The 24,586-nt window shown below is 45.6% G+C and overlaps 1 protein-coding gene across 1 annotated transcript in view; it reads right to left on the bottom strand.

The window, feature by feature from the left end:
- Positions 1 to 24,586, bottom strand: part of CACNA2D4 (calcium voltage-gated channel auxiliary subunit alpha2delta 4) — a 111,349-nt gene that overhangs the window by 53,718 nt on the left and 33,045 nt on the right. The window contains exons 18-26 of the mRNA XM_021389839.1: positions 21,090 to 21,161; positions 16,945 to 17,006; positions 16,234 to 16,301; positions 16,053 to 16,098; positions 14,468 to 14,565; positions 12,485 to 12,578; positions 11,178 to 11,273; positions 9,404 to 9,531; positions 6,428 to 6,508 (exon numbers count right to left, since the gene is read on the bottom strand). Coding sequence (XP_021245514.1) covers positions 6,428 to 6,508; positions 9,404 to 9,531; positions 11,178 to 11,273; positions 12,485 to 12,578; positions 14,468 to 14,565; positions 16,053 to 16,098; positions 16,234 to 16,301; positions 16,945 to 17,006; positions 21,090 to 21,161 — 745 coding nt within the window. The remainder of the gene's footprint in view (positions 1 to 6,427; positions 6,509 to 9,403; positions 9,532 to 11,177; positions 11,274 to 12,484; positions 12,579 to 14,467; positions 14,566 to 16,052; positions 16,099 to 16,233; positions 16,302 to 16,944; positions 17,007 to 21,089; positions 21,162 to 24,586) is intronic.

The following is a 24,586-nucleotide window of genomic DNA, read 5'->3' on the forward strand; positions in this document are numbered from 1 at the left end:
TATTCCCTAAAACCTGCTGTACTGCAATATTTATCTCCCTCATCCCCACATTCACAAACTGCTTCTGTGACCCTTTTAGGATCTTCTCAGTTGACTCTGCTCCTCTGCTGAACTACAGGCCCTAATACAGCTCATGACATCATTTGTAGCTGTGCCAAAGCCATGGTCCTTGCATGGACAGCACAACTTCACATATTTAGATGCACAGATTTGAGTTGCTGTGGGGGATAAGCACAAATGAGGCAACGTGCTCAGCTTGGTGAGAAACATTAATGCTCCTTGCTTGGCAGGCTGAGGATCCTCACACTACTGTGAATGGGAGGCCCTGGCTCATCTGTGACTCTCACAGATCTCCTGTCCTGCTGAAAGCTCAGCGTGTATCAACAGACTGCTGCCACTTGTCTCTGCACACCCACACCCACTACACACCACATCCACACAGATTACTCATGCATGTACCTGCGTGTACACGGAAAACACAAACGTGCAGCCACACCACAGCTAGGAATACGTGCAGATACGTGCACGAATATATGCATTGGTGCTATGTGTGGAGACAGGTATCACAACCACACAACACACTGCAGAGAAACTGTTTGTGTATGCAAAACCACATACACATGCACAAATTCCCTCACACATTGGGCATCGACATATTCTACACACAAGATGCTCCCAGAGGCCCACGTGACTCCAGGCAGACACAAGTCCCTGATGATTGTGGCTGGGTAGGAGTTAATGCAAGAGAGGATGGGAAAGAAATTAAAAGCAAAAAAAAAAAAAGTTGAAAGCCCAGCACATGATTCTTCTCCTATCACATCTGTGAATCCTGGAGCGCGAGAGTAATTGTCTGCAATGAGTCAGACCAAAAGGCACAAGGAAATGGTTGCTATGGCAACCCTCGCACTGCTCTAATTCGGCTCAGAATTAAAACGATATCAAATAATTTGCAAGCAAAGGGAACACAGCAAAGGCGCCGGGTGTCAATCTAAAAAATCCAGCTATATGCAAGCCTCTCCTGAGTCAGTGTCAAGGGCTCTCTTCCCTTCAAGCGTGACAGCCATAGCAATCAGAGGAGCTACAGAGGCGAGAGCGATGGATAACCTCAGGCGAGAAGATTTCCGCCACGCACAGGCGAGAACGGGCTCCCGGGCTGGAGCTGCGGCCTGGAACAGGCTCCAAGGCTGGGAACGGACAGCTGTAGGGCCCAGGGGGTTCATTCCCTATGCAACAGGCAATGTCCCCACACACAGAGGCACAGCCCCTGTGCCGAAGATCTCACCGTTGACGCAAACAGCATATACACCACGGATTAAAAGGAAATTGCTGATGTCCAGCCAGAGTGGGTGGAATGCAATGGGAGGTGTCTCACACACTGATTTTTTGCATTCTCTCGAGGGTAAAATAAACGCATTTGACCCCGTTGTCAGTAGCTACTGCCTTTGTCTGGAGACATCTATACATAATGGAGAATGGAGAGATACTGCCCTTGGAGCACCAGTGGCACTGTGCGATGCCAGTAACCTGGCCTGCAGAAGACTGGCTCAACCCTTAGGCCAATCAAATGAGCACTAACTGATAAGAGCTTCCAGATGGATGTCCTGAGAGGCGGAGAAGACATGGCTACTGGTAGTACTAAAATCATGAGTGTTTCTGCCTTCCTGACTGCCCCTGATGCTTCCTATAACTGAGCTCCAAGCGCTGCCCCTTCAGATGTCTCTTATTTGGTCAGATCAAAGGGCTGCCTGAGAAACTGCTTGGGCTTCAGGGAGTGCCAGGAGCGAATGGCATTAGACAGAAACTAGCAGTAGCAGGTAGGGGGGTGAAAATGAGTCGAGTATCCCTTCTTTCTGCCCATGCTACCACTGCATGCAAAGGAGATCATGCCTTTCCATAAAGACTCCCATGCAATGCCTCAGAAGCTTTCTGACATCCCTCCACTGGGACAATGTTGGCACAATGTGCAGCATTAAAAGAGAGACAGCATCCCTTCTGAATATGGCAGCACACGTTCAGGAGATCAGCTGCTCTCAGATTTTGTATTGGTAATATTATGCTGGTTTCCAAGTCAATCTAGTAAAATCACTTTAATCCTCCTGCTTGGATGCAGCTATTTCAGTGCAAAAGGTGCTTGTGTCATTGCAGCTTATTTCCATGCATTTTAGCCGCTTCGGCAGGTACAACTGTCACTTTCTGGAGAGGAATAGAGGAGGTTTTATCCACCCAAACAGCAAAGCTGTAGGAATACAGAACTGCGTGTAGATTAGTTTGAAAAGATGCCACAGCAACAGAATTGCTGAAAAAGGCACCTGCATCTCTTCCCTCTGCTCACTGGTAACAGCCAGCAGGTAGCCAAAATTGAGGACCAAGGAAGAGGACGGAGAGACGTCAAGCTGGCCAGTAAATGCTTTTCAAATGAAGAGCTTCCATCATACTGATAGAGGCTGGATTTTAACCAGTGGTATAATGGCAAAATTACTTTCCATTATCCATTTTTCAGACTGACTGATTTCAAATGCTTCTGAAAAAAAATCTAAGCTTTTTTTAAAATCTGCTCCTGCTGTGAGTCCAGAGCTCTTCTGAAAATATTGGCCTTAATAACTCGGTGTCCCCAAACTCCCTCTGTATAATAGGAATAACACTTCTCTTCTTTCAGCCTTCTTTGGGCTTGCCTAGGACTCTTTCCAAACATGTATGTACATACTGTTGTCATCACTGGATAACAATGTCAGTGTGCCACAGTCACTGTAAATAAGAAGGAACATTACCTTCAAATATAAACAGAGGCGAGAGGTATTGTATACAACAAACCTGGATCTCCCAAGCGCCTGGTTGGATACCCTATTTGCTTTACTGGGGACAGTGGAGTTTGTGCATGCCCCATGGTTTGCCAGTATCAGCCATCTCCCATCGCCGAGACACAACAGCAATGGCGTGGAACCAGCCCACCAGAAAGAAGCCCTTACCTGTCCCTGATCTGACTGGCAGCCAGCTGGTCACCACATAACTCAAACAAAGAAAAGGTCAGGCAATAAAAGAGACATCATACTCAGCCCAAAGTGACAGCTAAACTCCCGCGCAGATTCTAGCAGTTTCACTGGGGCTTTAAATCACTAAAAGCTGCTGTCAGCAACTACATGTGATTTCTGCAGCGCACCCCCTCCACCCCCCCAAAAGGACCATAAAGCCCCAGGCTACTGACTCAGTGGAGGGAGCAGATGACAGTGCTATCTGGGGCAGGACTTGGCTTGAGGAGAGTGCCATCACGATTCCTTATTTTTCATTTCCAACAAAGTTAGAGCTTGTGAAAGGTACTGGACTGACATCCCAGGAGAATAGCCGCCTGCTAATTAGTTATAATTAATCATCCAGGCATTAGTTAATGTTTGCATAGTGCTTTGAGCTGCCAAAGCACAATATAGCAGGTAGATAACATTAACTCAAAGGAACAGGTAGAGCGGTAGATTTGCCTGCATGGCTTCCCACTGACTCTGAGACCACTCCAACCCAACGCATGTAAGTGACTCCAGTGTGTTATCTGGAAGACCTGTGGGTACCTCCAGCCCTCAAAACGTCTGCATGATGTCCCACATGCCCCAGGTTCAGGGGCTTGGCTAAATCAAGCCACGCAGAAACAGGAGGACGGAGGCCCCATGCTCCCCCTCCATTGCTATCCTCAGCCCTCCAGCCCAGCTGCTCCCTAATCCTAGCTGACAGCTCCCTCGCTCTCTGACAGAGTCCAGGCCGATGTCATCTTCCTGGACATTTGATTTTAGGAGTTTGCCTTTCTCCGCCTTGGCTGGGGACTGCCATTCAGCTGCCAGAACAAAAGGGGCCCTGTCACCGGCGTCCTCCTGGCGGGGGCACACGGGGTGCCCCCTCCCCAGAGGCACAGCTGTAAATCCTAGAGCTTAATTTTTCACCGCATGCATAGTGAACATTTCAGAGTGCTTACAAATCCCCCCCAAGCACCATCAAGTCAAGCAAATGACAGTAACAATCAGTGGCAGAATGACAGGCCAGTTCATACAAATTGCACTTTTATAGGGGCACTTAAAAAGCCTTCTGTTGTCCCCCCTTTACAGAACTGTGACAGCATTTATCCAGAAAGTACAAGCCTATGCAGATATTTGGCTCTCTGGGAACAAGTGCTGGGTATCAGACTGATTTCTGGTAGTTTCCTGACTCTACATGAACACAATTACCATGTACACCGAAGGCTGATGCCATCCGAATAACAATAATAATAACAATCTGCATCCTATTCTGCTCTGATTGCCTCTTGTTGTGCCTCTGCTCACTCTTCTTCCCTCACCTCTCTCCTGTACCCAGCGTGGGGGCAGGACAGTATTGCAGCAGCATCTTTGCTGCAGCCTCTGCTGAGGGGTGAATCTCCCCAGAACCAGGTTCTAGCCACTCAGCATTAGTGTGTAGGGAACAAAAGGAGACCTATATATTTACTCTCATACCTGCTATCCTCAAGATCAAAGCAAGATCAAATAGTACTGTAATAGGTAGTGAGACCACAGTTTTTTGTTTTTTTTTTTTTTAAATGACTACTGAAGTTATGAAAGATTCAGATGATCAACCTATTCACTACTGGAAACAAAACAAATGGTAATATATAGTGCCACTTTACTTCCTGGAGTCCCACAGCAAGTTGTAACTTATGCCCAGTAAAGCAGATGGGATGTACCTCAGGAAAGTCTTGTACTCCCACTGAAGTCAATAGGGGCTACAGCTGGAGCCCAGAGGATTTTAGACCCTTTGGGAGAAAGTGTTTCATTCAGCGCTGCTGAATATACCACGTGTGGAAGTAAGCAGAAGATGATTGTGGTCAGGTCACCTAATATGCCTCCTTGCGACAAGGACCCGTGGTACCTCTAAGGTACAAAACCAATTGAGAACCTCATTTCTATGCTTCTCTGATTATGAATCAGGAAAATGGTTTGTTATGTATCATTTCAACAAATGTCAGAAATTTTATCTTACAATTATTGTTTTGACAGGATTTTTTTCCCTGCCCTCTGCTGCTTTCTCCACCCTCATTTTCCCACAGCGGAGGATTCTGCCCCTTCACAGCATGTCCACAGAGACAGTCTATTCAGCATCCAGGATAACTGAGGGGGTGGAAATCTCCACAGGGATTGTGAAAAGTGCTGCTGACAGAAGAGAATTGGCTCTGTCAGGGGCAGCTCCTTCTGCCACTTGTTCTTGCTTTAGCTCTTTTACCCAGAAGTTTCCTTCCTTGTATTTACGTTGAGTGCCAAATCAACTGTCTGTGTGCCTCTGTTCTAACTCACAGGTCAGGAAAAGAAACAAAAAAAAAGAATCATGAAGAATAATCTTTTTTAAAAGCATTTTTTCACCTCTCAAATTCATGATGAGAAAAATGCCCCAGTGCTGCACACTTTGCACAATCTCAGTGCTATTTCATTCTCTGCTGGTGTACTCATAAAGTGCCAGCCAGTATCAGTTTAGGGAGTATTTTCAATTAGTCGAGCACTTAATTAAAACGGACTGTACTGAAAACACCTTTATTTCACAAGAGTCTCTGGATAGGCTTCACTTCCTAATAAATTTCCTTGTTTGGACTTGAAGTGGTGGAATAGCACTGAAAAGCACTAGTTTATATCATCACTCCCTTAGATTATAAGCACTCTCTCAGACCCCATGTGATACTTAAAGAGTACTTCTCTCAACTGGAACTTACTGAGAGCCTGGAAATTAAGGAGAAGTTCATCAGATGAAGTTAAATTGCCATAATTTAACTTAGTAGTAGACTGGAGACCATCCACTGCATCCTACTCAGTCTAGGTAAAAGTAATGGCTGACTGTGATTTGGAGGTATCTGCAATACAGCCTTCACTGAAGCAATTGCTACAGAAAATGGTAGTTTCAAAAGCTTTTGGATTTTGAGGGAAATATTGTGCTCTACAAGTATTCCAAAAGTAGATGCAGAGTCTGTTGAAGGTCTGTCAAATGGGGATCAAAGCTCAAATACAAAGACAAGCTTAGAAACCTACATACATATGAGTTGGAAAGCCAGCAGTGAGCCCATTCCACCAACAGAAGTTATTTTTCAGCTGAGATAACAATAGAGATGCAGGAAAGTGCTGTTCTTTCAAAGCAGTTCAAAACTTGCACGGACTGCTCGTGCTCCAGGGAAATAGCCAGTCTCAATCCACAAAGACACTGGCACTGAAGATAGGAAATTTCCATTCAGACAGCCAGCTTCCCTTCCAAAGACGTGTCAACCATTCGTACCTTTTCCAATGTTCTTTGTTTAGCCTAGTTTTCAACATGACAGTCTATTGTGGCTCCCATCACTTCCCTTGAATGACAAGCAAACAGCTCTCATCTTGTGCTCTCAATACAAGATGCTACGATTTCATTCAAGATAAAAAGAATAACCAGAATTTCCTACCTGCAGCAATACCCATCTTCCCATCGACAGATACAGCCACTGCTGTGCTAACTGTCACCACTTTTGGTAGGCCGCTGCCCTCTGTCAAGACACAAAAACAGCAGGCTTGGTTAAGTTCACCACCAGAGATTAGGAAAATGCAGCAGGACTCACATCCAGGTCAGTGCATACAGGTGCCTCAGCACTGAAGGATCCAAAAATTTGGAAGAATTCATCTTCCAAACCGTGTTAAGTGACCTAAAGGGCTAATAAATAAGGAGACTTGTTTATCTCATGATAAACATAGAAGTGATATCCTCAGCATAAAATGTAAAGGACTGGCCTCTTGCAGCTTGAACAGGTAGAGCTCTTAGGCCAGAAGGATGCTTTGCTTCATGTACCAGCTAAACTTTGCAGGCAGAGAAGAAGCAGGACAAGGAATTCTGACACTGGCCCTACATAGCAAAGGCCAGGCTTATGTCTAGCTCTGCTACCCAAGACAGACTAGCATTACAAACTGGAGAGACAGACACAGTACTCAACGTACTTCTAGAGTACAGTCCGTTTCATCTTAGAAACAAAGTCTTGCGAGATATATTCAGCTGTCAAAACTTTGTTACGCCCAAGGGTGTTCTGTTTATGTTTTAGTTGCTCTCTTAAGTGTCCCTGCAGGTCCCGTGTCCCATCTGCCACCCCCATGCAGATCTCTCGTATCCCACAGGGCAATTAAAATAGCATGGCTGGATAGATTTAAGCAACTGAGCCCCGCGTCCTTTCTCATTGTTAGTGCAGTTGTTTCAGCCTGCAATTGCCCATGTGACAGATTCAATTTTGTATTTTTAAGTGATTAGGTTAGCTTCAGCTGGGGCACCTATTTTGAAACTGCCAGGGGACAGTTTGAAGGTCAGCATGATCGATTTAATCTGCAACTGACTCCTTCCTCGCATGCTAGATGGAAAACTGCTGCTCAGATGGATGGGTCAGGGATTCTTTCCTTCCCAAGAGCTCAAGCATTTGTTACTGTTTTCCATTTCTGTTGTCATCATTCTTGTTGGTACTCGGCCTATTCTGAGCATGATTCGGTGGCTACTGCAGTTCAGCCTGGAGTCTCTCATTTTTTATTTTTTTTTTTTGACTGAAGTCAGATTAACTTGTTCAAGGATGCCAACTTACACTGACATGCCTTGCGCCTGATTGTATCTTTACGGTGAATCCCACATTTCTAGCTCACCCTTGGAATGGGACAAATAAGCAAAACACAATAAAAAGCAAAAAACCCAACCTATGAGAGAACTGGGCTGCAAGAACAGTTGTATGTGGCCTGCTGAGCTTTCCCTGCTGTCGTCTTCTCTCTTGGACTTCTGGACACTGGAAGGAGGTACTCTGGATAAATTATTCTGATGACTTGCAGTCACTCCCCACTGGACTCCTCCCCAGCACAGAGGTTGCCAGGCTCTTGACTCTTACGTGAGCAGAAGAGCATCTGCCATGAAAACTCCTTGTCACACAGTGGGCATTTACTAACTTACAGAAAGCACAGAAAGGGTATTTAAGAATCTAATCACCAAAAACTTCATAAGAAACTGGGTGGCCTGTTCTGGCCAAAAGGTGGGGCACCTTTGTTTCTAAGGATGTCAAGTGAAGAGCTCAGAGCCTGCTCTGACAGTGAAGCACAGTGGCTCAGGGGAACTGAGTATTATTTTCCAAGGTCTTCACAGTCATCTTGAATGATCTCATAGATCGGAGTTTCACTAGGCTGAACTGCTCACCTCTAAAGAGACTAATAATCACCTCTACAGTTTAGAGCATAAAGTATTCAGGGGCAGGCATTACTTCTTATAACGTGCCCATAAGGCTTCCAGGAGAGCGGGATCCTGGATTTGATTGAAGCTTCTGAAAATAGCAATGTCATACAAAAACGGGTGCAGCTGTTTTTATTCTGCTTTTATCCATGCGATACTACCTCCGACTGAAAAGAAAGCCACATCAAGCCACAATCCCAAATGTTTAGCCAGCAATGACTACAGGGGCCTGGGTTGTGGCTATCCCAGGGAGCCCCATAGGGTGTTCCTGCCTGTCTTTCTAGCCCAATGTCTATTTCAAAGACCAAACGTTGTTGTGTGCAAGGTTTCTCCTGCCATGCCTCCCCCTTTCTCTTCACTTGCTGCTTAAGTGAGATGTAAAGGTGCTATGCAGAGAAAGAGGCTTTGGTGGAAGGTTTCAAGTATTTCCACCTTCCACCTCTCTCTCTTTACATCCTGGTTCATCTCTTGCCTCCCTGTGTTGTTTTCTTCTCTTTGCTTCTTGCTTTTCCACCCACCAGCCTCCCACCACTGTGCCACAAAAAGCTTTGACAGCTAAAGTGCTGAGCTCCGTGACAGAGACTGAGTGCTAGGGGCCGGGGAGCAGAGGGGATTTCCACCTTCTGTGTAGGAGTCTCATAAGAGGGTTTTGTTTTGATTTTTAATTTCCAAGCTCTTCTGCTCTCTTCCAGCCTTTGAGGAAGTCCTGGCTGGCTCTGCAAACTCACAGGAATCAACACTCTATGGGAGAGACACCAAAAAGCTACTCCTTGCTTTTCTCTGGTGTTTGCACTCCTTTGCTGAGTAAGAAGTGTTATATTTGAGTAATGTGATGGAAGGGACATAGGGCACCAATGGCACACCCTCACCGATGAGGAAACCATGGAAAAGCACTCCTCCCTTTTCCTGCACCTTCTTCCCCCAACAAACCCATCCCTTCCTGTCGTGGAAAGCAGCAACAGAAACAAAAATGACACCCTCTCAAGTCACTTCTTGAGTGTTTGCTGATTCCTCATCAGTCCTGGCTATTGCTCTGATGGTTCCGGCCCTCCGCCTGTACTCAGGGTGCACCACGAGGCCTGACCTCTGCAATTCTCACTGTGCAAAAGAGGCAAGAAAGGGATCGGAACGAGCACGGTGTGGCCACATGTGCAAAGCTTTCTCTTCTCTCTTCTTGCATTCAGGGTGAGGTTACCTGAGTCATCTTCTGAAACGATGCTGTAGATGAAGCTCCCGGGGGGATGCTCGGCCGCCCGGCGGTACCACAAAGGGAAGTGGTCCATGGTGAAGATACTCTCCTTGTCCTTCCGAGTCAGGAATTTCCTGCCGGAAGAAAACGGAGAACCGCCTTTTGCACCGGGCAGCTCCGCTCGGGGAGCCACCTTCTGCAAGCCCCGGGGCCCGGCAGCCGCCCCCGCCCCCGCCCCGCTCCCCGCCGCTCCAGGGCCAGCGCGGCCTCCGCGCCGCTGCCAGCCGCCCGCCAGGTGCCGCTGTTGCCCAGGCCGAGGCCCGCGGCGCCACCACCGCCCCCACGCCAGCCCCGAGGTCGAGCGAGGAGAGGTTGGGGCCCTGCGTGTTGACAGCGAGGGGACTGCCTCGGCCTCTGGGCTTGGGGACGGACAGGAAGGGGCCCTGAGCAATGGGAATATGTCCCCCTCCTCCGCCCCTCCGCCGGGATGCAGCGTGGGTCGCGTTGCGAGGGCGCCGGGCACGGCCCGGGGGAAAAAAGAAATGCTAAATATTGAACTCCTAGAGATGCGCAGACTGAAGAACTTGAGGAAATGAGTGCTTCTGAAGATCAGAGGATGGGTGCTGAGGGCATGGTCTGCCAGGCAGCCAATGCTCAGAAAAGCCTTGGTGAAAATCAGGTCATTGCCTTCCCTGGAGAGCCCTTCTTCCTGGCTGACAAATCCCCTTTGTTTTCAGGCTCTTCTTTTGCTGAATGTTTTGTCATAACAATAGTTACTCATTTATACAATTCCTTCCTTTTAAGAGATCCCAAAAGTGCCTCTCCTGTGACATGTGGGGATCTGTCATTGAAATGTAGTGACTACAACTGTTCCGAAGCACTGAGCAACGCTCCTGATGAGCAGTGTGGGGTAGGGAGTCATTCTATTAGCTTTCTGTAGCACTTTTTCTTCCTCAACACCAAAGCCTGAGTACTCTGAGCTATCCAAGATTGCCTCAGAAACATGGTGAGAGTGGCTGCCAAGGTGTGCACTTCAGGCACAGTGCAGCTCTCTGCCTTGGACGTATGATTCATATCTGAGAAACTGGGAGACAGTGAAACACCTGCCAAGAAGCTAAGGACCACCATCACCATCCAGTTTTGTTCCATCTGCCTTTGCGACCTGTCCTTTCATACAGCAGCATGTATCAGCCTGCATGTTCAAAACTCGTCAACAACAAAAATCTATGCCCTTTCCATGTCTAAAACCTCCACTGAACATGCACTTTTGCCTTGAGGGAGAGGACAAGAGAATGAATCATATATGACAGATGTCAGTCACATCACTTAATGCATCACTGGAAGGCACTGAGATAGTAATGTGATGTGGGCCATGTGAGAGTCAGAACAGAATAAAACTGGGAGAGGAACTGAGACAGAAAGATCAAACCTAGCCAAGCTGGGATGTCACAGGGCACAGGGCCTTTACATTGCAGAATGCTCCTGGGGGTATATAATAATGATGGACATTTTCTCTGCTAGTTGACTGAAGTCAGCGAATAATAGAAGTTTCTTATTTTACAATGAGATTAATGCACTTTGGGCTAGCACTTTAGGAAAAAATTGAAAAGAACCAGAACAACACAAAGGACCTGTACCCTGACTCCGTTAATCAGCACCCATGCCACCACGGTCCTGCTCCTTTCCTTTCTGTATCCTCAAATACATTTCTAAGTCTAGTGGTGGTTTTGGAGACACCTTCAGAGACAGAGAAATCCCTTAGTGCAGTTGAGGGACTTACCTGTTGGAAAGTTTCTCTGAGCCCACATACAGGGCACTCCTCATGAGTCCAGCCCGAGTGCCCAGAAATGCCATCTCAATCCCTGCCTCAGACTCCCTGTGGAACAAAAACTCATTAATGGCAGCAAGTTGTTACTAGCTAACAATTGGCAGGCTTAGGCTTGTGCCTAGATTGACTCATTGGAGGCTTGCTCATTTGGTTCTTTGTAAGCAGGAAAGAAGCTGCTCTCCCACTAGCTGTGCTCCAGGCTGCCTGCACATAGGATGAATCAAGGGAGAGGGACTGCAGGAAGAAAATGGCTGTCTCAGGCATGCACAGGATAGGCAGGGTAGCAGACTAACTGTAGATTGATTTACATGAGGTTTGCTGGAATTACGAAGGGCACTGATGGGAGAGCTACATGGTGAGAAGTCTGCTGCAGCGTGGTATGGAACAGGTGAGAGGTTTTCTGGTGTAGCCACTGAAGGATGGTGCTGGTATTTGGGTGTTTTAGCATGATTGCCCTGGCTCAGTCTCCGTCACCAGTAGGGATACTGGTAACTGAAACAGGAATGAGTCCTGTGGCCACACAGCTCTGTGAGTAGCATGCTATTTGCTGAAAGTAGACGTGTGTGACATGGTACTAGATACTACAAGCATCAGGTGCCTCACTGGGAATAATAAAGAAGAATGTTGTTTGCTGAAGCCAGCCTGTCCTCTTCCTTCCTGAGTCTCAATCTTCATCAGGCATCAACATCAGAGACAAGATCAAAGTCTCTTCTCCACTGTTGGTAGGGGAACAAATTCCTTGCCAGCTAGAATGGAGCTTTTTCTATAGTCATGTGGAAGTCAAGACAAACCATGCTGCTGTCATTCAAAGGGATAACTGGTGCATAGGGAAATAACTCATACTAATTTTAAATTGAAGTAGTCTCAAGTGCCCTGAGATCCCAAACTGTCAACTACAGAGAATGCTGTGCATCTGAGTTAAACACGGCGAAGAACTGATGCTGAACACCCCTTGCAGTGACACATCTGGATCGCTGCTGTCTTCCAGTGATATTCGAACATTGCTGGCATTAATATTCTGTTACCAAAACAAGCCCTCACCAAACTAAAGGCTTCCTTTAGAGGGCCCAACCAGCTGGAGTTTACTCCTGAGAGACACTTTTGAGCTATTTCTAAATCTATTGTGCTACTTCTAACAGCTTTTTGAGCTATTTCTAAAGTTTCTTATATGCTTTGCAGGGATCTGTGACAGTTTTCCACACCATCTGGAAACAAAGCTTCAATAGTGTGTTACACATATTTATTTCTCAATCACTTACGTGGACATATTGAGCGCTAATGTTGTCCAGTAGGCTTCCATGGGTGCGGTGACCACTGCATCAAACAGCACTTCCTGGACCAACTCCTCATCACCTAGGGAGGAAGAAGAACAAGAGTCAGAAGAGAAAGACATGTGCCCCTGTTGACGTCTCAGAGAGCCCCTCACTGCAGACCATCTGCCTGGCCCAGGGCAGTGGAGCAACAGGCACAAATGAGGCCTCCCTTTGTAGGACTGAAAACATGACCTGAAATCCTAGATGGAGGAGAGCACAGGAAGAGGTGTTACAGCTCAGATCTTAACACTGGTTCCCCTGCAAGCTCAATGGAAGGGTTTAGGTTTGAAAGTGTTAGCAAATGAGAGGCTTTCAAATGAGGTTATTCATCAGGCTTTGCCTCAGATCCCTGCCTTAACCTTTCTTCTGGGTGCCCTGTTGTGAGGATACCATCTACCCCATTCCACCCAAGAAGATTTCTTCAAAGCCCCTAGTGGCTTCTTCATGGCCTCTAGTTAACCACATGCCCTTACTGTGAATCTCACAAAATGCTCTCCTGTCCTGGTTTACCCCAGGTACCTCGCCAGTCTAGATCACCAGTCCAGTCCAGTCTGGATTGGGTCTGAGAGATGTTTAGAAAAGTTTGAGATACCATTATATGCTAAATGGTGTAGTCTAAAATCCCATTCATTTGACCTACTTCATTTCTATGCTGCCCTATTTCCATTTGTCTCATGCCATGAAGATGTGATGGATATCATATTGCAGATGTGGCCCTTCCAGTGCTGTTCTAGGCAGAGCTATCCCCTCCGTTTCAGTGTTTCTGGCTTCACATTCTGGCTTGAGCCTCCAGGTATCCCCTAATCTTTTCTTCCTAGTTCTCCCAACTTTCTTTCTTCATCACAGCTGGGAAGATACGTTACTCCATCTCCCTGTCATTCAGAACTCAAAATCAGAGGTCACCAGCAGATCTTTCCTTCCTCAGGCCCCACATGCCTAGGTTGTGTCCTAAAAACTCTCTCAAAACCTTCCTCCCCCTTCCTGGCCTCTTCAGCTACCACATCTCTTTTCAGCCTTCTCCAAACACAGCCAAGATGGGTCTGTTCACACAATATAAGAGAGGAGCAATTATCAGATTACAGATTACATTTAGGTTTAGTTTTAAGAGATTCAAATCCTTGAAACCCTTGTATCAGAGGTTTCTGAAGCACTACATACAAAATATTGATTCAGCACTTTGCATAACTAAGAAGGCTGAAGCCATGGAGAGTGGGGTGGACTGAAGGACATCCTAAAGCTAAAGTGCTGTAGGGAGTTCCCATGCACGGTTGCCCAGTTCTGCCTGTCTACAAAGTTCCCATTCTGTAGTGGTGCTATATCAGCTGCTTGTGTGGCTACACCTCACATGGAGAGTCGGACCTGTTGTGAGGGATGAGCAGCAAGGAAGGTAATCATTCCGTGACATTTTTTTTTCGCTCTCAAATCAATTACGAATTGTGTATGGAAAACAAAATTAATGACATTTTTTCTCAAAGACATCATCTGTCTTCATGGCGCAGTGCAGCCCTCAGAGGATGCTAGCTGGAGCTCTGGGGAGCAGAACAGCCACAGCAGCTTTCTGGCTCCTCCTGCCATTGCCCTTCTAGCCCTGCTGGCTGGTCTATCTGAAACAAGGTGTTCAGCCCCCACCACATCCTATTCAAGTCTCTCAACCTTCACTGTTACCTGTATAAAGATCTCAGTGAAGTCAAGTCATGTGACAACTTTGAAATGTTGATAATAACTTTGAAAAAAGTCCTCTGCTGGAGACAAGGAAGTGGATCCTCAGCTCATTTCCACTTGTGGATTAAGCTGGGCTTAAGTCTAGCCCTGCCTGCATGAACAGGTGCCTCAGAAGCTCAGTCTCACACCAATCAGTTTCACAGTTCTCACTCCTCTGTGACAGGTACAGGAGAACCCAGCAGGGCTCTTGGGATGGTGAGAACTTACATTCCAGGTCAGGTTCCTCTCCCGTGAGGAAACGGATCACAGCCTCCAGCTGGCTGAGCTTCCGGTGGTCTGGATCGATGTCTGTGATGCAGTAAATCCTGGTGGGCAGGGGAAGAGAAGCCCAAAAAGGCAAAAAGAAATCACCATCAAACAAATGCTTCTCGAGAATAATAACTGCAAGCCAGAATTCAGCAAGAAAGCTTGGGGTGCAAAGATTTTGCTGTTGTTGCACACCGTGGCCACTCAAACTCCAACAATGTGGCTCTAAGTGAAGCCCTACCAATAAAACCAAGCATCAGTTAATTCAATGGCTGTGCTTATTAGGCCATGAGTATAGTAGGGCTGCGAGCATAAGCTCACAATGCAATATATTATCAGGCTCAAATAATTACAGCACATTTATCAATATTGTACACTGTGTTATATGTGTACCTGTGTATTTATACACAAAAACAATGCGATGGAGAGACCTGAAAAGCAGGAGGCCACATGCAATGTGAGTAACATTGGATTGGGAACAGAAAAAAAAGAAACAGAGATGCAACTGTGAGATGAGGAATGAGCTTGCAGTATGATACAGTGTCAACAAAAACTTTCCAATGAGACGCTGCTGTAGGACACATTTTAGGGAGAAATGGGAGAATGTTTTACAAGTGTTGGTGTCTGCATAATAAAAGAAACCGGCCTTCTAATCCTGCTTCCAATTTTGACTGCTTCGTTGTTGGGACCAAGGAATGGAAGGGGTTACATGAGAGAATTGCATCTCATTAAGGGACTGAAAGGAATGATTTATGAGCGACATCTAAGAGAAATGAATATGTAAAATGTGGTAAACTGACACCCCAAGTTAGGAGTAGAAGAAGTCACTGCAAGCATCTCACGTGCTCTGCCTATGAAACTTGACAGTATAATGAGAGGTGTGAAGGACTGTGGGGCTTGTTGAATATAGTTATTTTGGCTTTGATACAGGCTGGGTTCACGTGCCTGAGTGTAACTGAATGTTGGGTTCATGAAAATCCCCAAAGCTCACAGCAATAAATGGAAAGTGCCATGCTTTACCCTGTCTTCTATCCAAACCAAGCAAAACTGTAAATTATGCATGCTATTGAAACAGCAGTCATAAATCACCTTTGTGTTCTCTAGGAATTAGGTCTAGACTTAGTTCAGAGGAACGCCAACCAAAAATAAGCTAACATTTTAAAACATGTTTCAGTTTCTCTCTAAGCTTGCTACAAAATTCACTGACAGGTCTGACATACTGTGAGTTTTGCAGCACAATTCTGAGCATCACGAGGAGGAACAAAATGAGTTGGAGTACAGAATACTGAGAATAAATCATAGGAGATGGTTCCTGGGGGGTGTACAAGGCCTTGGTGGGATCCCTCAAAGGAAGAGGTGGAACTGAGGTCTGGAGGTACCACTACATTGCCCTGAGATCATCAGCTCTTTCCAGACCTGTCGTCCCTGAACAGCGTTGCATTTTTTCTAGGCCACTGAGGGTGGTGAACTCAAGCAAAACTGTTGGGAACTTTGTCAAAATCTCATGACAGAGTTCTCTGCCTTTGACAGGATTTCCTCAACTTACCATTCGTTTGCTAAAGACAGGTCTGGCTGGAGCAGGTCGTGCAAACCTGAAACCAAATAATACACTCAGAATTCAATTAGGCAGCAGACAGACAGACAGAGGCTGTGAAGAAGTGAAGTGGTACATTTCAGAATAGCTACGTTGTCTGTTAGAACAGTGGGGCTGTTCCAGATTAACCTACCTTCTTCCACTGAAGTGTTCCCCAGCAGAATGTATTCCCCGTGTCCCCTGGACAGCACAACTCCCAGGCTGCAGGGAGAACAGAGGGCTTGTCAGCAAGGAGAGGTGTAATCCTGAAACATGACACTGCATTCCCTGCAGTTACAGCCTTTAAAGACATTAGCTCCCTTCACAGCAATTAAAGAAAAGAACATCATCAGAAGAGGATTAAGTGAGATCTGACAGCGACACGAGACTAAGGAACCTGCTTGTAGGGCTGTGAGACGTTTTTGGTGACAACATATTTGGCCGAAGTTGTAGGTTCAAATCAACAATAACATGTATAAAATCTGTGCCAATTTTAAACCATTTCAGCCACGGAAAAGAAAAAAAAACATGAAAATTTTTAGCTTGATTTTTATGTGAAGATTTATCATTTTCAGTTTACAATAATATTTTTGTTTAGAACCAATACCGGCACACAAAAACATTCAGTGGAACTGAAAGTTGAATATGTTCCAATTTCTCTGAATTGAAACCATGTGCTTCACCTAAGGTGGAGCATTTGGGCTCTGCACTTCAGATAAATAACTTTTTGATGGCGATAGGAACAAATAAGTCAATTATTCATGCTGCTGTACTCATGAGTCACAGCCTGTTTTATGACCAGTTTGCCATCCCTCATGGCAGACTTCTGATGTATTGCATTGCTGATGTATGAGCCCATGCTCACCTGAAGGGTGTGCCGCTGATGTCCGTGAAGAAATAATCATTTGTGAGGAAGAGAACTCGTTTCTGGAATGAGAATGAATAAGAAAGTGAGAGACCATGGGACAGATCAAGGTCAAGTGGCAAGGGAGACCTGAGATTAACATATTTGGGGTTAAGCAAAAGCAGCTGATCATCCCCAACACTTCATAGCTCTCTAGGACTGGCCAGAGGCAGGGATGAATGTGCAGTATTCAGTATATTTAGCAACTTGTGACTTTCAAGATTCAGGCAGCCACCTTGTCTTTCCATCTAGGTCTTCAGTGAAACCTTTCTTTGCTCTAGGGCTCCTGCATGGGATGGGCGAAAGCTGCCCTCCCACTCACATCCTCCAAGCTCACACACTGGAGTACTGCTGTTCTTTAGCTGCACAAAGCGACCCTGCTGGCTTTACAGATCATCACGGTGCCCAACAGGAGTTGGGACTCAGTGGGGCAGGTAAGAACCAGGGATGGGTTGAGAAGAGAGGCAGGATGGCAACCCTACCCACTGCTTGGGTTGGCAGTTGGGGCCAGCTCTCCCCAGTCCTGTGGGAAATGATGAGATTCCTGACATTTGCTTTCATGCCAAACTGGGACATAACATTAATATATTCCAATTTTGTTAAAAAACACCAGTAAAAGAAACAATTTACATTTTCAAATTAAACAAAAGTGCTGATTCAAATCCAAGCCATTTTGATTCATATGAAAATATTTGTTTCTGACTGACATTTCAACTCAAGAAAGCTGCTTCAGAACTTCAGCTGTTTGCCAGACTGGCCTTTTCCTATAGGAAAGTGGAACTCCTTTCCAAAGGAGAAAAGTTTTTGGAAAATTTTTATCCCACCCTTGTGGCAGTATAGGAACCCTAATATGTTTAAAATCCCAGTCCCAGTCTGAAAATGAGGTGAGAGGATGTGTGTGGGAGACAGCAAGCAAATACAGAAAACTCACTGTTCCCCAGGGAAAGTCATGCCTGCTCTAACCTGCTCAGACCATACAGCCATAGAAGAAGTACAGTGCACAATGGACAAGCCAGCACTTGGCAGATGAGAGATGGAGAAAGGCTGAGGGTTATGTTACAGTGAGGAGATGGCAGACAGCTCAGCCCCTACTTTTCCCTCTCTCTCCATGCATGGTAATTGTGTACTGCAATATAGTTGAAGTATTTTGCTGAGCTGAGATGTTCCAGAAGGGCTACGGTGACCCAGGCAGCGTGGCAAAGTGGTGTTTTGGTGGCTATGGGGAAGGTACCAGAGAGACTGAGACTCCATTTCCCTGTTTGTAGTGTGATCTGATGGGGAGGAGGCAGGACGAAAAAGGAGACCTGTGGGCAAGGATGTAGCAGAAGACAGCCCAGGGGTGCCACTACTCTGAGGTCCTTCAGCAGTGCTTGCTCTGCTCATCCTTTACTCCTTACCTGCAGCCTCTCTTCTGCATATAGAATCACAGAATATCCTGAACTGGAAGGGACCCACAAGGATCGCTGAGTCCAAGTCCTGGCTCCACACAGCACCACCCAAAAATCAGACCCTAGTTCTGAGAGCGGTGTCCCAGTGTCCCTTGAACTCTGGCACTTGGGGCCGTGCCCACTGCCCTGGGCAGCCTGTTCCATGCCCACCGCCCTCTGGTGCAGAACCTGTCCCTATCCCCCAGCTGCCCCTCCCCTCACACAGCTCTGTGCCAGAGCCTCCATGAGGATAAGCAGGTAGGACTTCACCAGAAAGCAAAGAGGATGGGAGAAGATGAAAACCTGGGCATTCAGGATGGCTCATTACCAGCAACCAAGGTCTGGGAACGCATACATTTCAAGCTATGGTATTGTGACTGTTCTGGACAGTCACTCTTGACCAATGCCACCAATGTTTGCCACAGGCCTACCCATTTATCCCCAAGCTGAAAACCAAGGCAATTTTTGCCACCAGATCCCTCTTAACAGCTGCACTTCATCTTCAGTCCTTATTTTTCCTTCTGTGTCTCACTCTGCCCTCGATACCTTCCCAAGATCAGCCTGGGGAATTGCTATTATGTGGCTGACAGAATAATTCCTATCCCCTTCACTCAGCCCTTCACTCCGCTGACTGCCTCATTCTCTCTGGTTCCAGGCTCTGTCAGCACTTTCTTTGTTTCAACTGCTGCTCTGCTTCATCAGCTAGCACAGCAATAGTGGGAAATGCAGTTTCATTTCTGGTCCCTACTCTATGTATTCAGATAATAGTAAAATTATAACTTGCTCAGTTTCAGACTCCTATTATACTTCATAAGGCTCACAGTGTTGCAGAATAAAGCATGTAATATCTCTTACCAAGGCCACTTTTTTTTAATCCTCAACAGGAAAGTAGAAAGACGCCCCTAAAATGTTGAACTAAAATGCTATCTTTGGATGACTCAGAAGATACATTATGGAGGGTGCCCAGAGACAGGGTGAAAAAAGAGGTTAAGAAATAAGCAATCTAGACTGACGAAGAATAGATCTTGCTGGCAAACCCTGAGTTCTTTTCCAACAGAATAACAAAGGTAATGGATGAAGAAAATAAAGGGCATGCACTGTATCTGGGTTTATATAAAGCACTCCAAACAGCTTTTCATGAAATTTTATTCTAAAGAATCATTTAATGTGAGCTTTAATGGGATCTGGAGTGAGAACCAACTGCAGTATTCTAAACAGAAAGAAGCAGTAAACAACAGTGCATCAGGAGAAAAAAGACCTATTGAGAGATAGAGAGGCTATCTTAGGAGCCATTATGCACAGCGATATGTAAGATAAAAGAAATCAACATTTCTCTGCATACTGAGTCAGCAGGCCTAAAAATTCTAAGACAAAAAGGATGAGTGAAATTCAGGTTAAAAAAAAAAAAAGGCAACTGGAAAAAAATAGCTAAGAAACATGGAAATGTAGGCAGCAGTTCTGGGACAACTGTGGGATGGAGAAAGAAATGAAGGGACAGCAGAAAGGAGGTCTGGGGCTTCCTGTTCAGAAATATCCAGAGAATAGATGCTATCTACAGAGAACAGGGAAACAGTGCTCAAATAATTCAGTGAAGCTCTGGTACCTAGATACCAGAAATGGTACAAGAAACAAAGGCAACAAAAATAATTGCTCAACTGCTTGGACTGAAATTTGCATATTTCAAATGTAGTTATTGGGCAAGGGCAAACCCACTGACAGCTGGCAGTACCTGATAGTTGTAAACATCAAAAATAGAGACAGGTAATTTAGTTACAATATCTAGCAACATAACCATTCAGAGGAAATAGAGGGGTATCTTCACTGAGAAATGGCATAATTTCAGCCTATGGCTGTGAGCAGTTGGTTTGTTGGAATTGGTGCTCCCACTTAGCGTGGGAGCAGACCAGCCAGCCTGATGGCTGAAAAAAAAAAAAAAAGACTGTCTATGAAAAAAGGTGGAAACTTTTCTTGAGATTTGGAAGACTTCTGGGCAGTTAAACTTGCAGGCCTCTGGAATACTTCCTAAGAGGAAATGATGGAAGCCAAACTCTTTGGGAAAGTTAAATAAACCCAAATGAAAAAGTACCAGTGAACCTAAACATACAAGACAATTTTGCACTGATTCCAGGGGAAGATGACCAACCCTAGGTTAGAGCTGGTAGGGAACATTCAAAAGTCTCCATTTCACTAGAAGTTTTCATAAAATGCTTGTAAATATTTGCATAGAAATTTAATCCTGGACTTGGTAAAGGAAAACACATTCTGACAGAGTGAGGGCCAGTCTTCTTGAGTGTTTTTGGGTAAGGAAAGAGAGTTGAAAAAAGCCTCCAAACCTCTTTCTGTCTAGGTCAGCTCAACATGTCTTCCCCATCTCTAAACTCTTGAAGATCTCTGATTCATTTCACAGCCCTGTAAACCATGAACAGCATGCTTTTTGGCTTTGCCTGGACAAAGCAGGGAGCTGTGAGGCATTCCCAATGCCTCTGCTCACGCAGAATGCCTGTAGGTATAAAGAGCACTTCTAACGATGTTCTTTGTTATGTCTTTAGCACGTGTAATATGTGTGGTGAAACAATAAAATCCTCACACTCAGAAGTTGAGCGTTAAAACCACATCCTTCACGGTTCTTCAGCATCCATTTCCCCTCCCTTTGTGTGACCTGAGCAGGATAATTCTTACCCCTTTATCCACAGGGACCTTCACATCCATGGAGAGGTAGCCCGTTTCCCCATTGATCATGGCAGTTCTCAGCTGCGGAGGTAAACAAGATCAGCCTTAGCATCTCTGGGTAGAGCAGGACAGCAATTAATAAAGCTGCTCATTGTTAACATACAGGGGCTGGCAGGAAAGAGTGGTTGTCATTCCTCCCCCCCCCCCCCCCCCAGCTCTTTTTTTACTTCTTTTAAACTGAAAACCTGTTCTTGGTGGTCAGGATCCTTGTCCAGTCAGTGGCACAGAATAAAAATGGCTTATGCTGAAAGCTAGTTGATACGTCTTTTGAGCTAAAGGAAAGGATCTGGAAGCTATGAAACTGTCAATCCATGTTTCAGACTTCATCATTTGACAGCCAGAACGTCGTTAGCACGGTGCTCTGAGAGCCTGAAAGAGGAGACACCTGAGAATCCCACCAGCTCCCTCAGGCTGACTACAAAGCTCTTTGGCGTTTCTTTAACCTGATTTATAAATTATAGACTGTATGGAGTACCACTTCTGAGTGCAACAAAGCAGCTGTTTAACACAGCAAAGCAAGGCTGTGTGATAGCTAGGGAGGCAGTGAGAAGCCCACTTCATTCAATCCAGGTTCCAAAGACAAAATATAATTTTCACAGTGACTCCCAGCCTCTTGCAAGAAAGAGCCAGGAAATTTTTCCATAAGTGCAGAGGGTTTGACATTAGGTTCAGCCTGCCAGAGCATATCAGCCTATAGCTTCAGCCTGGATAGAAAAAAAGGTGGGAAGTAGCTTATTCATTCGCACAAATTGCTTCCGTACTTCCACAGACAGGCTTCCATTCAGGTTCTGGCCAGACTCAACTGCATTTGCTTTACAAGACCACAGCTCTATTTATTATGGCTGTTTGATGTGGGTTATTTACAGGCTTAGAATATAAAGCCTGTGTTTTCCAAAGTCCGTGTCTTGGAAATCCAAACACTGACTGGTACTGTAACTCCTCGCTAGCTAAGAGAGCTTGACCTCCTGCCAGAGCCACAGCAAACTCTGTTCTGGTCTGACAGCCTGAAGCAGTTTCTCTGGGTCCTAGGTTTAGTTCGGTGGTTGTTGTTGTCTCATCCATATCTTCTTCAATGTCAGCCATCCCTCATTGCACCAGGGGGCAGTGGAGAAGTAAATCAGTGGGGATGAGATCTCGGATCTCCTCAGCCCCAGCCAGCCCACAGGCAGGCTACCTGCTGTGCCCCGCCTGGGGTGGCAGTGGCTATAGATTGGTGCCACAACCCAACCTTGCTGCTTCTTTCCTGTTAGCTTCTCCTGCTCTGAATATTCAAAAGGAGCCAGTCCTGGTGTGTGAGATCTCTGGAGCAATGGATCCACACTGTCACCATCACAGGCAACGAGTGCTGCTAATTCCTTTTCCCTGTCCACTCATGTACATTCATGCTGGTAGACATACAGTTTTCCTGAGGGTTCTCATACCATCTAGGTGTTTTGCCACTCAGTTGCAACGTACGTGCATGCTAATTTCTTCTTCAAAAGCTCTGTCGAGTCTGAAGAAAGCCTGTTTGGGTGGCAGTTCCTGATGCTGGGCATGATCCCTTGACCCTTTCCCATTCCCCTCACACTGAGAATAGCCCAGCGTTTCTTTACAAGCAAGCCCAAACTTCCTAGCTGCCCAGCTGCAAGGCACGCCATTCTACATCAATTTGTATTTTCCAGACAGTGCCATGTTCCCTCTCTTTTTCTCTTTAGCAGCAGGCTGTATTACACATCATTAGCACTTAGGCATATTTTTCCAGTCTGATTTTGCTGCTTATCAGTGTTGCTGAGATTGCACTGCAGCTGATGTTGAGTCTGTCATTGATCTAATACCATAGCTGTGAACCTGAGTGTTGAAACGCTGGCAGCTTTCTGCTGCAGTGGGTGTATCTTGAGAGACTCTCAACTTGCTGAAGTCACACTGCAGATATTGCTCACGTCACTGAATGTCTCTGTATACTCAGTGGCTGCAACCTTCCTTTCTTCTGGAAGATGCAGTAGAGGAATACAAAGTGGCTTTGTTTTGCATGCCTCTTTTGACATGTTATTATGATTGCATCCTTACACTGTGCATCATATTAGCATTCAGGTATCAATGTTATTTGATCAGATAGTAACCTGCTAGCCAAATAAATATGGCAGCAAAGTTTTAATTTCCTGGGAGTGTACATATATATATACACATACATACTTACTTGTATGTGAGTATGTATTTATGAAATAGCATACTGGGTAGAAAGAAGTAGCTCTCAAAGTGTCTCCAGCAAGACAGAAAACTACCACAGGAGTAGAACAGCTAGAAGACATCAGCAAACCCACACAAAGCCATAGATAAGCTGCATCTCATCAAATCCACTGCATATAAAACCACTTATTTTTTATCTTATTCTCTATGTTAAACTTGTAGGTGTAGTACTTAGGTTTAGTGGGCAATATTGGTGGTGGATTGTTGAACTAGATGATCTTAGAGGTTTTTTCCATCCTTGATGATTCTGTGATTTTGATTCTGTGTTTCAGTCTTGTTTCCTTTCTCAGCCTTCCACACTCTTCTGCTTTCTGAGTTCCCACAGCACAGCCCTTACTGCTTGCACTGCACTAGCCGGAATAGCTGCTGTGATCCCCTTGCTGGGCTCTTTGTCCCACCTGTCTAGGTGGGTATCTATAGCACCAGGTCTGCTTATCTCAGCAGTCTCCCCTGTAATCCAGAAGCATGTGTCCTACAGCTAATTCTATCTTACTCCCAATTCAGTTCTTATCTTAGTAACTTAAGTAGCTATTCTCTCTTAATTCCTTTGAGAGAAAGAAAACCAGCTGTGGAAGAACCTTTCTACATTCATGTTATATCTGGATTCCAAGTTCTGATACACTACAACATGCAGCTGTTGAGATGCATGCTGTTTCTTGTCTACCACTTTTTAAACAATCTTGCTCAAGAGAGAGTAGAAAAGGCATTTTCAAATCATTTCCCTCTGGTCAGCTATTGTTTTCAGTGGTTCCACACATGCAATAAGGTGTTGTCTGGAAAACTGTTTTCTTAAGTGTCTACATCCTTTATGCTCTTTGTCTATCATTAGAAGCGACTACAAGCTTTAGTCTCTTTTTGAATTGCACTTTCTTCCTTGCTGTGAACCTCATGAGTTGAGCGGTCTCCGCTATATCTCACATATTGTATGTACGAGTAACATCATGGGACATCTCCATACTCCTAAGCTTTTCTGGCTTTGTATTAAGCTGAATCCAGAGGTGCAGCAGCTAGCACCAGCTCGTGGGCCACGTACACACAGACTCCCTGAAGCATCCTCCGACTGCTTCCTTCCTCCTGCAAGAACCTTCCCTCCTTGTTCCATGGAGACAAAAGCCCACACAGAGAAGAAAGGTGAGCACTCTGTAGGGAGTACTGGCCTTGTTCTCTTCTAGCCAGGCTCTCAAAGAGCCAGATACACACAGTAAAAACAGGAGTGCCTC

This window comes from Numida meleagris, chromosome 1 (assembly GCF_002078875.1).
Source record: "Numida meleagris isolate 19003 breed g44 Domestic line chromosome 1, NumMel1.0, whole genome shotgun sequence".
In the NCBI taxonomy this organism is placed as follows: Eukaryota; Metazoa; Chordata; class Aves; order Galliformes; family Numididae; genus Numida; species Numida meleagris.